Source organism: Daucus carota, chromosome 3 (assembly GCF_001625215.2).
Source record: "Daucus carota subsp. sativus chromosome 3, DH1 v3.0, whole genome shotgun sequence".
Lineage (NCBI taxonomy): Eukaryota > Viridiplantae > Streptophyta > Magnoliopsida > Apiales > Apiaceae > Daucus > Daucus carota.
Genome location: NC_030383.2, coordinates 11,591,273 through 11,605,968, shown reverse-complemented (window position 1 = coordinate 11,605,968; position 14,696 = coordinate 11,591,273). Strand labels below are relative to the sequence as shown.

The window sequence follows — 14,696 nt, the reverse complement described above, 5'->3', positions numbered from 1 at the left end:
ATGAGCTACGAGAGACACCTAACATATAAACTCTAAACTTCGATACTCTAGAATGAAAACAAGTGATGATAATGTAATACATCACATGCACTTGTTACACTATCACTATTACTCATATAATATATAACTATCTAAGGATAAATATGATACACTACCTCCATCCCAAATTAGATGGCTCCGTTGACTTTGGGCACGTAACTTTAGGTGCGTTGACCGTCTACTTCCGAATTTTTTTTTTTTTTTTGTAAATAAAAATTTCATATCTAAATATTTATTTGCAAAAATAAAATTTGAAAAATAAGTCGGGTAGCTATGCGGTCAATGAACCTTAAACTGTGTGCCCAAAGTCAACGGGCCATCTAATTTGCGATGGAGGGAGTATAATATAACTATTTAAGGTAATATGAGACGAAAACAGTCATAAAACTTTCTACAAGTTCTAAGGACTTGTAGAATTAACAACACTGTTTAAATTGCTGGAGCCTGGAGCTGACAAGTGACAAGATACTAACAGATAATGTTTCTTTTGGTATGGTGAATTACACAAATTAATTCCTTACACATGCCTCTGACAAAACTTAAACAAGATACGAGGGATATCCACGGGACTACAAATCATGTGTTTCCATTACTCTAACTGGTCTCTTGGTGCTGAAACAGTCTGGATAGGTTCAGTTGTGAGACCAAAACCAAATGGAAACAGCGGATCATACTTTTCATCTCCAACATTCATTGGCAGTTGATCAACACTCTTAAACCACGTCCTCGGAAGCTTGCCTGTGAATTCATAGTCTCCAAACAGAACATCTGCAATGCCTTGTCCCTCTGATCCTGGAAGCCAGGCAGCTACCAGGGCATCGACCGTAGACAAATATGGCTCAACAACTACTGGACGGCCACTGATAAGGACTACCACACATTTCACAGTTGCGCAAACATTTGTGATGATGCTTGGACCAGGTTCGGGGATTGTTAAGTTTGTATTGTCTCCGTCTGATTCTGCATATGGGTACTCCCCTACTACTACTATGGCGTAAGAGAATTTGTTGGACTTGAGGAAGCTGGTATCCGGGTTTTCTTGATACACAATTTCAGTTGCTGCGTCAACTGTTCTTTTGATAGCAGTTAGTATAGATGTACCTGTAAAATGAATATTTTTAGCTTTCTCCTTCAATGAACTATACTTAAGACTCTCCAGAGCAAAACGGCTAGCTACTTTTGACCTTGGGAATCATTGATATATGTACAAATTTTGAATGTCCCTAACATCATAAGGCGTTTTCTGGAGAGTTGGAAACTTGACATGGGTAACAAGGAGGATCAATAAGGAGGGTCTCAAGTTCTAAGCTTTAACTTAGATTAAAAAAATAAATCAGATACTAATATGTTTCGATCTTCAACTTGTAAGTTCCTTATGTATTTACCAAACACTTGTTAGCTTTTTAGCAGAGTAACACTTTTCCCCGCAGTGTTACAATGGTGAAAAGTGAGTAGGCAAGGGCAATGGTAGGAATCATACCCCCTTTAACGTTGCCGCTAAGACCTTGCCATTCAATTGTCCAACCACCACACTGGTATCCAGTATTGTCAGCATGAGTTCCTGCAACAAGAATTCTTGATGCAATTTTAGGAAGCGGCAGCAAAGTTTGCTTTGCGGAATTTCCATTCTTCAACAGAACAAGTGATTTTCTCACAGCCTCCCTTGCCAGTTCTCTATGCTCCTATTCATCAGTATAATGATTAAAAGAATGAGCATCTGGTAAGAAGATGCCAGCTGAGTACTATATATGAAGTTGGTAACTGGAAGACTGACCTTACAACCCAAATACTTGGCCATGCTATAGTCAGCCAATGGATTCTCAAAAAGACCCATCAGAAGCTTCACCCTTAAAATTCTCTCTACTGCATCGTCAATACGTCTCATGGAAATAAAGTTGTTTCTCACCAGGAATGATAGACCATCTATAAATTCTGTATAGTTAAATGGTACCATTACCTGCAATGCACCCAAATACTTTAAAAACTGGTAATCTTTTTTATTCTAATTGCTTAACAAAGTCCAGAATTTCGAGTTCAAAGAGATAGGAAAGTTATGACAAGACCATGTCAATGCCAGCATTAATTGCAGTCTCGATGGAATATGTGTAATTTGAATGCATTGGAGATGTCAGCCTGTCAAGACCTTTTGAATCTGAAATAACGAATCCCTGGAAAAGGTCAAATCACAAGATTTCAAAAACTTGATCATGGGTTCATGCTTCATCCAAACTTTAAAAATATATGAGTCATTATCAACACATGCGTAGCAAGCTATGCAGTTTAATTATATTCCTAATATCTGGGGCTATATTTTGTTGCAATGAGTATAATCTCTTTCATATTAATGATTTTCATTCATTTTTAGCATATTCAATCCCTTGAAATAATCCCATGATTTTTTTTGTTTGTCATTTTCTGGTTTCCAATTCATCTTGGAGGATTATGTAATGCTGTCTCTCGCTAGGCATTGTAACATGAAAACAAAGGAAGATTGTAATCCAATTCAGAGATTATATGTAGACCTTCAAATTTAGAGTATATAGGCTTATAGTCTGAGGATTATGATTTCTTTAAACAAACGTCACCTTGTCATACAACAATAAACAGACATTTAAAATATATTGAAGAATTGATGTACCTTGAACTTTAAAGTATTTTTTAAGAAGTCAGTAATAAGAGCACGATTGGCATGCATTTTTACTCCATTCCAACTCGAAAAGGAGATCATGACAGTTGCCACACCCTTGCTAATGGAATCATAGTAGGCTGGCATATGGACGTTAAGCAATTCATCCCAGCTTGCAAGAGTATTACCCTCATTAATGCCTTTGATAGTTCCACCATCACCAACGTAATGCTTGGCACATGCTGCAACTTTATCCCTGCAAAGATATAAATTGTTTCCAGGAATTTAAAGCGAAGATAGGGTAACTATATACCTCCAATAAATATATTCAAAGTAAAGGTAGTTTGGGTCTTGGATCAATTGCTACTTAAGTTGTACTTGCATCTTATAAATCTTTTTGCTTGATTTTAATTCATTAGATCTTTCAGTAGACGACAAGGGAGACTGATGATTTGGAGCAATGATCATTGGTTCCGGTGTTTGGAGAGGGAGGGAGGAGTTGCAATAAGGATGATATATTCATAAAAATAACATGGAAAGACTAATAAAAAGAACCAGGCCTTACTCTGCAGAAACAAAGGGGTAACCCTTGAGAGAATTATCAGGTATGTCTCCCTGTAGTCCTGGTATGAACTCAGTCATCGCTCGAACTGTTGTGGGATCTTCGCTATAACTTTCATAACAGCGGCCCCATCTTGGATCTCTACAAACCTGTAATGCATTCAAAGGTATAAGAGATAAATCTACGAAAGATGGATCCCTGAGTTCTGGATTTTGTATTTCCCTCAAATTTTATTACCGCAATACAAGGTGCAAACGCATAACGAATTCCCGTGGCCCTGACTTCAAGAGCAGTAGCTGCTCCAATCTTTTTGATCAATGTAACATCCCTGCTTAACATAACAGAAGAAATTGAACCACATCATCAGATGTACAACCTTATATTGTACAATTTAACCCTTCTCTTGACAGAACTAGAAGAAGAGGCGACTAGTCCAACAAGTCTAGGTAAATATATAACACCATTCAGTCATATTAGAGTCTAAGTCAGCAAACTATGGAACATCTACTTGCCTGGTTGCTCCTAAACCAATGTTATGTGGAAAAACTGTTGCAGTGTAAGCAAAAGTATGGCCATGAACAACATCTGCTCCATAAATCATCGGTATCCCAAGGCGTGTTGACAGAGCGCCCATTTGAATTTCATTCACAACATTGACCCAGTCCTCTGGAGATCCCTGTTTGCCTGGAACACTCCCTCCATCATTATACACCGCTCCTGCAAATACCATAACATCATATGGCTTATGCAACTTTAATATCATAATACTTTGTAAGTACCTTATTTTTGAATGCATTAGTTTCTAAGCATAGAGGATTCAAACTCATGACATCGGTCTAGGATTAGGATTAGCTTTGCCATTAGATAACGAACATCTATCATGCAAGTTGTTAAAGTAGAAAGGCATAACCAAGAATATTTGCAATGAAGTTTACCAATAAAATAGTTCTGCATGACCTCAAACGATGCCACACTTTGTTCAATCTCCGTCATCTGTCCCATCTTTTCCTCCAAGGTCATCCTACTCAATAAATCCTTGACTCGCACTTGTACGGGGAGGCCAGGATCTTTATATTTCATGTACTCCGAGTTTGCCATGATAGCCCAAAAACAAACAATAAGAGTCCCAACAAGATGTACACAACTCCTTACCATTTTCTTCTGCTTAATGCACCTTAAAGAGGGAATGTATATGGTTTCACCGCAAAATCTTCTCAGTATCGACACAGAACACAGTCACTCAGATGACACTCCTCATCAGCACTTCAGCTCTTCTCGGTAACTTGTTTCTCAGAAATAAAGCTCAAGATAAGCAACAGACAGAAGATTTTGTTCATATAGTGAAAAGTTAAAAAAATTAACTAGTTTCTAAATTTTGTGGCTATGATAAAAAATGTATTTAGATATATATAATTGACAGGGTCCGCAGAATGGTAGCTACACCCCTGGTGGGTGCTGTGAGCTCTGAGCTATATCAAATTATGGTATGTGAGTTGTGGACCTGTGGTATGGGTTCTTGGACACAAGCTCCAATTTACAGTTTTGTTGGTAGGTAGTGCTTACTCACCCGGGGGTTGAGCCAGGAGACACTGATATATACCCATCCTAGTCGTCCCTACATCTTTGTGAATCATTGTAGATAAATTTGCTAATCATTGTTCACTGCTAAGGCAATAACGATCCAGGTCATCACTGTATCACTGCAAAATATGTCCACATCAGAAGAAGGGAAAATTCGAAAAAATTCGAGAAATCGATGCTATGAAATCATACAGTTTATACCAATTCTTAAGAATTTTTACTGTTAGGACTTGGGGCTCGACAAAAAAAAAAAAAAGTTAAGAGCAACTACTTTAGCCCTTCATCCCCCTTGGAAAATCCTCCTGTGTCCAGTTTCATCCCAGCGACTAATAATCTAAGAGAGATCATTTACAAATGGTGGCATCAACACAAATGTCAAAGAAAAAGAAAACAGTAATCAACACAAAATTCTATGACTGTATCATCATTCAATAAAGACATTGTGAAGTAGAATTATTGCTCAAACTCAGAGTGTTCCAAAAATACTACAGGAGCACAGGCTACATATACATGTATGTTATGGAACAAGGACTGTTATGCTTGTTCAAATAGTTGCAAATGCGGAGACCGGAGAAGTTTTATTATAAGTAATATACAAGAAACTTCAGAGAAGTTTTGAAATAATATACAGATACCTCTCCTCCATATCCAAAAATTTGAGAGAACCCTACAATTACAACAAGGAATCTCAACTAAGTGGCTACCATAATAACATCTGTCGCCGTGAAAACTACCCGATTTCCTGAGCTAGAAAAGTATTGGAAACAGCAGACTGTTCAAGTACTACGATATCTGTAATGCCGTTACTTCTTGTCTTTCCTTTCTGATTTTATAGCCTCATAAGATGTCATAACCTCCTTAAATTTCTCTTCAGCAGCAACTGCAAAATGCAACAAAACAAGACAAAGACATCAAAACAGTACAAAGTAAAAACATAAAAAAGCTCACTTCATTGGCTAATCAAGAAATACCTTTATTATCCTGATTCTGATCTGGATGGAACTGCTTTGCTTTGACCCGGAATGCAGTCTGCAACATGTGAATATATTACTTCTCAATTACATACCTATCATTTACTGGGTAAGCTTTCTTTGATAATTCCGAACCAATAGAAATACGATAAATAGAGAGCAACACAACATTGCACATGAATATATGAATCTGTGTCATTAGTTTATATGAAAACATGTTCTAACGAAAACGAAGATTAAGAATTTCTGTAAAAACACATAATTCAGTAGCAAGCCGAGACAGACAGGATATTTACCCCTGCTAAAAGAGAAAACAAAGAATAACACAATTACACCACCTCAGACTTGTGAAATGGTATCAACCCTCTCATAAATATATAAAAAGTGAAAAGTGTGGGCTCATTGACAAGCAATTTGAAGAGGAAAGAAGAATGCACATCGTTCTTAGCTAGTCTTAACTGGTACCCCACATCTTCATACTGTGAGCGCATGTAACACACTCACACCATGTCACCAATTTGAAGTTGTATGATGTGGTTTTACTCTGCGGAAATGAAGCAACAGAGGTTCCAACAAGTTGAGAGAAGGTAAAGCAACATAAGCCATTTATCACCATGAGATTTCTGTCTTGTACAAGTGCAAAGATGTATGCCGTTGAGGCATCCTACATAAATACAGATAAACAGAGCTCTGACAACAGCAAGAAGTGTACTGACAACTGAATACCAATCATCAGCTAAAATACCTTTTCCCCATACAAGAAAGGAGGCCAGTCAGTTCAAAATTGAGGAATATTTTGTACTACAATTAGTTGCAGAACTGGTAACTAGATATATGTTTATTAGCACTAAGAATCTAATATAATGTAACTAAGACACGCAGATGATAAGTCTTCATGTAACATCATAATAGAGAGTGGCACTGAAAACTCCTCTTTAATTAGAATGGAGTATCTTCTCTTTAATACATTTAACATAATCCTCCTTTTAGGATAAATCATATCAACTGGTCTCTTCTTAGAGTTATATTAATATTCTTGTAACCATCCATTGAAACAAATGGTAAAGAACATTAAAGGGATTAAGCTGACTATTCTGGTATTTTCCAATCACATCTGCACAAACTGTTAAAGACCAAACATCAATTTCATGAATTCTAATAACACTACTCTGCAATTCCGCACAAAATATGTCACTATGCCATTTATCACAGGTCCTGTACTGCTAGACACTTGGGTCTGATATGAGATATCCAACTCCTTTTGCCAAAACTACCATTTTTGCAAATTTGTAATTTACCGTGTTTTTTGCTAAAAATTGGTGCTTTTGAGTACAATACACACATATACAAGTATGCAACACTATTTATGATAATTCAAATAAGAACATGTCTTCAAATTTGGTAAAAAGCAAACAATTAATACAATTTTTTTTCTTTCAACAAGACTCTTGAAAGGTGATTATAGAGAACAAGCAATACTTTTTTAGAAAAATGGGGATTAATAAATTATATGCATATACTCTTTTGAGGAATATTTGAAGGCTTAGTATGCACATAAGTTTTAGACCCCATGGGCATCCCGTTGCATATATTAAATTCTACGGGATATATCAACACTCCTAACTTCTTACCACGATGGATGCGCTAAAATATTGAATAGACTTCACCAATACAAGGGATCTGTTGAACTCCCCAAGACAAGATGTACATTATTAAAGCCTTCTTACTTCATCATGGATCCACAAATAGAAGAGTAACTATAGAGATAAGTATGCCAAGAATACTGGACAAAAGGTAAATTTTTAAGGGAGTCCACAGAGAAAACAATAAGTGACTGTGTAGTTGCGTTTCTTCAAGGGTGATGTTTATGCTCATAAAGCAGAGGGTCATCTATGACAAGTGCTTTTATAGCATGATGCTATTGCAGTCATTCAATACAAACAGAAGCAAGTACATAGATACAATTATATTTGAAAAGAGTGATGACATATGAAATGTGTAACTTCACAAATTAGTCAACGCAGTAGATTATAACCTTAATCATCAATAATGCAGAAGCCTTAGATAACACTCAATTCGTACCTTTATCTCATCTTCTGTGTATGGTTTTGTCCTCGACCTGTCATAAAGGGAATTAATACAATAAGATAAGTTCAAATCATACCAGTCTTCACATAATAATAATTAGTAACATATCTTGTATGCAATTCTATATGGACATCAGCACATTAAATTTCAGGAAAAGTAAAAACAAACATGCAATACACCCACCCACACCATTTAACAATAAAAACACTACACACTAAAAATACAGCAGCCGATATTTGGCATCAGAAGCACCAGTTTTGATCGGACAGACTTCTTGCCTTTTACTTTTACTGCTTGATATATTTTTTTATTAGGTAAAGTACTACAAAGACCAAAACTTAAAAAGGTAAGGTCTTTTCTCCTTACGGTTATAAAGGTAACTAAACTCAACATCTTAAGACATAATATATACAAATGGTATTATGCTTTTCGGTTCTCACTAAGTTGTTTACTGATCAAAACAGGAAACTGCTGGTCATTGTGTCATCCTAGTTCTTATAAAAGCATTTAATATTTATTTGAGTAGGCAACATCCCAAAGCTCCCTCAGGAAGAATAAAAGTAGAGCCAGCCTGACCAGATATAGGTAGTTTTCATCCCCATATTAGCCGGTCAACACTACCAGAAAAGAAATTATATAAAAAGGAAATAAAAAAAGATATTCTTGCTCTGTAAAAACTTGATCAAGAACTAGAAAAATACTAAATAACTATAGCAATGAATCCAATGATACAGAATGGGATTCCCTCATGTACATAGGAACATATAGGTACAAGTACAGTATTCATACAGTTCATTACCTGTCTAGACCCAAAACTGTGTAGTGGTGGGACAATGAATAACTTATGTTATTTTGTGGAGTCTGACCATAGTTACTCCTTCGATCTCTAGTTGATGTGTCTGTCTTCCAGTACCAATCGTCCCTCTGGAAATGCTGATGATATTGACCGGGGCCATATTCCCTCCAGCTCTCATACCCTCTTTTATGTTTGTTTCTCTCTCTATTGAAGACACTCTGCATGCGTCTTATGCGTTCCTTCGAAGCACATAGGAGAAAACTAATTAGTCATGCTTTCACCTTAAGACATTTAATCTTCTGTTACATAAGAAACCAAACACCAAACCAAAAGTATAAAGGAAAGGGGAGGGGGGGATAGGGGAAGATGATTCCTTGACACTTATATGGCATAAGCGCACACTTTTAGATTTTTGTTTATTGGAGTACTATTTTCTAAATTATGTAATTTAACCATACATGTCACCTATATCTCTATGCAAAGGAACAAGCAAATTTCCGTCTTTTACAGTGACTGTGTCTCGCTACTTGAAGTATTACTGTGAGTACATTTAGTCATGAAAGTGATAAACAACTGTCGAGAAATATCCTTTTGCCGTGCCTTTTTATATTAAAATGTTATTCGAATGTATGGTTGGATTTATTGTTGGAAAAAATGTAAACAGAATAGAGCTGGCAAGGTGTGGTGTGCAGGGGAACAAAACAGTTGCATATCTGAGCTCAGAGGCACACATACATGCTTATATACATAGAAATTAACAAGGCCCAGCTTTTAGTTGGTTTTTTGAGCTACATAGCTCCTTCAAATTACAAGTTTATACATACCTAAAACTAAATATATAAACATGGGATAAAGCTGGATTACAAATATCTATGATATATCTGGAGAGCGCAGTACAACGCAGAGGAATAGCAGTAATTAGTAAAACAAATATATCTGAATTAGTGAATTGAAATCAGCTTCCAAAAAGGATGAATTATGTTCTTCTGCAAGTAAAATGCTGATGCATATTTAGCAACAAAAAAAACTCTGATGCCTACTTGTTTGAAAGTAATATTATAATATATTGTATCTGTGGATTCAAAAAAGAGCTTAACATATCATTTATCATCATTAAGTGCCCAAGCATCAAATGAGTAACCAACTCAAAAAGAAATTTAAACATGTTTAAGTGAAACATACAATTTTGCAATGCTATATTAAGTTCAAACTTATATGACATGAAATAGGCAAAAGAAGAAAAGTACAGAAGAATGAAGTAATATTTTCTTACCACTCTTTCCAGTTCTTCTTCGTATTCTTCCTGCATTCGTCGATTATATCTTTTCCATGCTTCCTCCTGAAAACTTGTGCGGAATGTACCACCTTTTGCTGTTCTCCACGATGACTGAGATCTGGTCATCTTGTCATATTGGAATCACATGCATAATCAGGTTAGGTGGTAAATGCATTTAAAAACATGTATAATACAGCATAAACTTGTGATTTAACTTCAAGCAAATTAGGAAACAAAAAAAATAATCGTCATGCACCAAAAGATGGGTAAGTTTACATCCATCACTGGTTCTCATACATACATATAAGCTTAAACGCATGAAAATAAACTAAAAGAACCAACTAAAAAACCTATAGTGGCACAAGTACTATAGACTTCTACAATAACATCCAAGGTAAATGCCACCCCAAGTGATTCTTAAGTCCTTCACCTTCCAATTCTATACATTAGTTAATAAATTACTGATCAGGTAGGAAGAGCGGGTAATTGCAATTTCAGATAAAAGACCTATTAAAGAGCACACAACAGTCTTTCTTGTGTTATTCTCATAAAGAAAACTATGCCATCCAGACTTGCTTCAAAATGTCTCAGAAATTAGCAATATTTGAAAATATTTTTTTATACAAAATATTTCAATATTTTTGCAATTTTTGTCCCACAGTTGAGTGATCATACTAATTTCTGAGTGTCAAATATCCGACATGGGTACTCAAAAGTCGGTATGTGATAAAGAGCCCGGGTAAAATAGAGAGGATAAAATTTTGGTAAGGGCAAACCTAGGATGCAAGAGATTTGAGCTTAGAAGATTATAGCTAGCTTCTATAAGAAATTGTAACAAGATATTCACAAGCATGGAAATATAAAAGCTACCAGTGCCCCGTAACCTTATCTAACACAGGAAATTTTTGTTTGTTGATTGTTTCACACCTGAAGTCTAAAATATGTTTTTAAAGCATATAAGAAGCCTTAAAGGATAGGATGGTACAAACTAAAAGACAAATAACTATACGAACATGAAAATCAGTGTAGAATACTTCACCTACCAATAATTAGTTTTTAGTTTTATATGCAAGACAAAAGGCCACTACCTGAGCACTGAACCAATCAACTGTTGCCCGCAACTGCCTAACCTGCCAGATGATTCAACTATCACATACTTTCCATGCAACATTTCATACTTGTAACAGTTCGCAGACAAAGGTAATTGTATTTCTAAATCTATTATTATTTATGATTCTTCATATTCCTATTATATGAAGTATCTAGTGACATAATTAGTTATCAAAATTTTCACACAATCATGTATGGACATGTAAAAGAACTCAGTTGGCCCAACTCTTTCTTTTGCCTTGAGTACCAATGTTAGACACTCGAAAATTGGACAAGAGTATATGGGCATGGACACCCAGACAACTATATTAGGCAAGAACATTTTGAATTACAAATATATTGCCAAGTCCGGCCCTGGCATTCCAGCCGAGCCCAGATAACAAAGGCCATAACCAACCAGATGAAAGCCCTTTACTCGAACAAGACCTTCCACAAGAATCGCTCTCATGAAAGAAGATGACATAACCAACTCCAGATAATTTTCTAGTTGTGCACCAATTATTGTTTTCTTGGACCATAACATTTTTTTCTTATATATATCATGGATTTAAAGATCATTTGGTCATCTTTATTTAGATTGTTAATATCTTTGTTCTTTGATTTTTCCGTGATTGTATCACTTGTTAAGGCACTGGGGTGAAATGCCTACATACACTGCACTGGTCCTTCATGTTGCTTTACACTGTGTTATTGCATGTCTTTATTCCCCTAAAATCCCTATCCTTTGTCTTTTATGCCTTCATCCAGCTGCTTAATATCTTGAAAATTTTCCATAATTTGTAAGCTCTTGGTCCTCTTCAAACTTGCCAGTTTTTCTCTAAATGCCAGGCCCTCCATGGAAACAACCTCAACTCTGATAGTATAGACAAGGTTCGTGCACATCTCACTCTCCTTAGACCTTACAATAACTAGAACTTTGGGTATCTTGGTTCTATATGTAATAATATCTATAAGCTGAACTGAACATAAAACAAGAGAAGACATGAACACAAGGGTTATTAAGAAGGAGTATGAGTAGACTGATGTGAATGATCTGATGATCAGACACTTGAGAAGAGCCACACATTGGGATTGAAGACGTCAAGTCTCGTCTACTCCAAGTCAAAACGGTTCTTTTTTCTCTTTTGTGTAGATGAATGTGTCATTCGTGGCTCAAACTTGAAAGCTACAAGACAAAGGGGCGCCAGGAAGCCTTACAAGTGACGGCAAATATGATGGAACCCAGAACTGACACAACACAGAAGTCTGATTCCATTCTACTAAAACCTCTATAACAGCTTTACTAACCCAAAGTATCTAATTTGGTTTTACATTGTTTCTCTCCCAAAATAAGCAACATTCTAACAACACTAACAAAAGCCAGCAACAAGGCTACATCTCCACACATCATGCATTTTGCAATCCACTAATAATCTTAAAGAGCAGAACCCTGTTTTTAGATATTACAAACTTTTTCCAATGCCTATGTTTATCAATTATTCCAAGTCTCCCTCATCAAAAGTGAAGCTAAAACAGCGCAACGTTCTTAATACACCCACCTCCTCTTCTTCTTCAAGTCAGTTGGTACTCCGAAAATACATTCTCATGATGACCGTCTTAATCTACAGGCTGAAAGTGTACTAACAGAACTCATTTACTAATTCTTCAAGGATTTGGAATGACAGGCAACAACTTTCCATATATATTTCAAGCTCACCCATTTACTAATTTTTACTTCAATTCAAGCTCGCCCACTCTCTATCTTGATCATACCATCAATCTAAACTACCCCATCAACTTACGGTTAATTCCTGTACTAATAAATCAAGAAAACCCACAACCCAGAAAACCAACCTAATACAATCACGCCCAATACTAATCATATAAATGCAAATACTAATCAAGAACAGAGTAAGCAAGCAATCAAAATAACAAATTAAAATAACACATGGGTAATCAAGAAAAAGAGAAAAAAGACAAGATTACTTACAGCCAAAGTAGTAACACTAGCTCCAATAAAACCAAAAATCAAGATACCCCATAAACGCATATCCTCAGACTCTTTGGTAGCTTTATTGTTATTGTTTCTATTTGATTGAGGCCATGAATTCTCATCTCGCCCATCATTATTTTCGCTGCTCATCTCAGACTAGATTTATCTAATTATCACTTGTAATTCAAAACCTAGAAGCATATATTTTGTATTTTGAATACATGGGCTGTTCTTATCAGATGTGTGTAGATATGCAGGAGGGCAGCCTTTAATCTCTTGATAAATTGGTAGGAACGTAATATGTAAGCATTGATTTGCTTAAATTTCAACTATAATTAAACTTTTAATAATTTTTATTTAATTTAAAATATTTATTTATAATATATGTATAATATATATATGATTTACTTGGCATTACCGATAACCTTCTTAAATTATAAATTAAAATAAATATATTTCTTAATCATATTGAAGTATAGGTATGCAAATTGATCATACTTAAACTGATTGTCGAAAAATGAAGATACAAATTCTTTTTAAAAAAATACTGATTAGAAAAAAATAAATAAATAACACAGAAAATCACATGATGGGTGAGTTGATGTATATTAATAATGTCAGGTGATTTTTAGGAAGTCATTGAATTAAATTTATTTAAGAATCTAATAATTTATAAATTCATTAACATTACCTAAATTGATGAATTTGTCAAAAACACAATATAAAAGATACCAGAAGATGAACAAAATATAATACATATATTTGTGCGAAAGTTATTCAACAAAAAAATACGTAAATCAATATTAAAAAATATCCTTCATCTTCACAAAGTGTATAAGAAAACATTTATATAGTCAAAAATATCACTTGCGAAAGTTGAAGTCCATATTTATCAAATTCCAGAAAAGTATATTGATTATCATGGGAGATCCGAGTTATTGAATTTTAATACAAAGGCTGATCATTTGCGAATTGAGATCGAGACTTTTTATGAATTTTTTTTTTTTTTTTTTTTGACAAATATGGCTTATAGCCTTACATATGAGTATCTGTTCTACGAAACTCTCGGGGTGAGCCAGGGTCGAACCCATGACCTGGGACGACAGAGGATAAGCTCTTTACCACTGAGCTATCCAACCGTGCTCAGACTTTTTATGAATTTAAAGAGCTTCCGTCTCAAAATAAGTTTCGTTTGACTTTTTGCATAATTTGAGGTGCAAATAAAATATACTTTAATATATTATTTTTTAATTTTTTTTTCTAAATAAAAATTTAACGCTCATATTTTTATTCTAAAAAAAAAAATTGAAAAATAATGGACGGAATCATGTTTTTTTTACCTCAACTTAGTGCAAATAGTCGAAGTAACACCGCAAATAGTCAAAGTGACAGTTCCTTTGGGATGGAAGTAGTATCCAGCGAGGTTCTACTGTACCCCATACACTGATGGTTGGCATTTTTCTAGACCTTAACTAACATCGAACGAAAGTTAGGGTAGAACAGAAAGAACAAGACTTGTTACAAAGAAATAAAAAGGCTATTCATTTCCTAGTGTACATCTTGAGTCTTTAAATCTATGGGCATAAATGAACGAGGAACAGGAGATGAATAAGTTTTGCATATAAGGCTATCCATGACAATTTGTGTCTAATTTCTTCTTTTTTATATGTAAAAA

At 35.1% G+C, this 14,696-nt stretch overlaps 2 protein-coding genes across 5 annotated transcripts; both read right to left on the bottom strand.

Moving 5' to 3' along the window:
* Positions 1–417: 417 nt before the first annotated feature.
* On the bottom strand, positions 418–4,609 carry LOC108210826 (uncharacterized). Its single transcript, XM_017382246.2, has 9 exons — positions 4,163–4,609; positions 3,740–3,944; positions 3,465–3,555; positions 3,231–3,376; positions 2,678–2,921; positions 2,103–2,207; positions 1,814–1,996; positions 1,520–1,721; positions 418–1,140 (listed from the first exon to the last, which is right to left on the bottom strand). Exons 1-9 carry the CDS (start codon positions 4,380–4,382, stop codon positions 629–631), a joined length of 1,908 nt encoding a protein of 635 aa, XP_017237735.1. The 5' UTR covers positions 4,383–4,609; the 3' UTR covers positions 418–628.
* Positions 4,610–5,216: 607 nt separating this feature from the next.
* Positions 5,217–13,315, bottom strand: LOC108210445 (uncharacterized). Of its 4 annotated transcripts, XR_010289917.1 has the most exons (8): positions 13,019–13,315; positions 11,028–11,069; positions 9,937–10,065; positions 8,667–8,902; positions 7,862–7,898; positions 6,076–6,443; positions 5,780–5,837; positions 5,608–5,688 (listed from the first exon to the last, which is right to left on the bottom strand). XR_010289917.1 is itself a non-coding variant. In XM_017381728.2 (7 exons), exons 1-7 carry the CDS (start codon positions 13,169–13,171, stop codon positions 5,612–5,614), a joined length of 732 nt encoding a protein of 243 aa, XP_017237217.2. In that variant the 5' UTR covers positions 13,172–13,312; the 3' UTR covers positions 5,217–5,611. The 4 variants fall into 4 exon arrangements, 2 of the variants coding, with proteins under 2 accessions (XP_017237217.2, XP_017237219.2); XM_017381728.2 differs by lacking the exon at positions 6,076–6,443 and having other exon boundaries at positions 5,217–5,688; positions 13,019–13,312; XR_010289918.1 differs by lacking the exon at positions 11,028–11,069.
* Between the last annotated feature and the right edge of the window lie 1,381 nt (positions 13,316–14,696).

Excerpts from the sequence above, each read along its gene's own strand:
- LOC108210826 (XM_017382246.2), bottom strand. The coding sequence starts at position 4,382 with ATGGTAAGGAGTTGTGTACATCTTGTTGGGACTCTTATTGTTTGTTTT. Across the intron at positions 3,556-3,739 it reads ATTGGTTTAGGAGCAACCAG|GGATGTTACATTGATCAAAA; the intron begins GCAAGTAGATGT and ends TATGTTAAGCAG. Across the intron at positions 1,141-1,519 it reads TAGCGGCAACGTTAAAGGGG|GTACATCTATACTAACTGCT; the intron begins GTATGATTCCTA and ends TTCATTTTACAG.
- LOC108210445 (XM_017381728.2), bottom strand. The coding sequence starts at position 13,171 with ATGAGCAGCGAAAATAATGATGGGCGAGATGAGAATTCATGGCCTCAA. Across the intron at positions 10,066-11,027 it reads TTGATTGGTTCAGTGCTCAG|ATGACCAGATCTCAGTCATC; the intron begins GTAGTGGCCTTT and ends CAATATGACAAG. Across the intron at positions 5,838-7,861 it reads ACACAGAAGATGAGATAAAG|ACTGCATTCCGGGTCAAAGC; the intron begins GTACGAATTGAG and ends CACATGTTGCAG.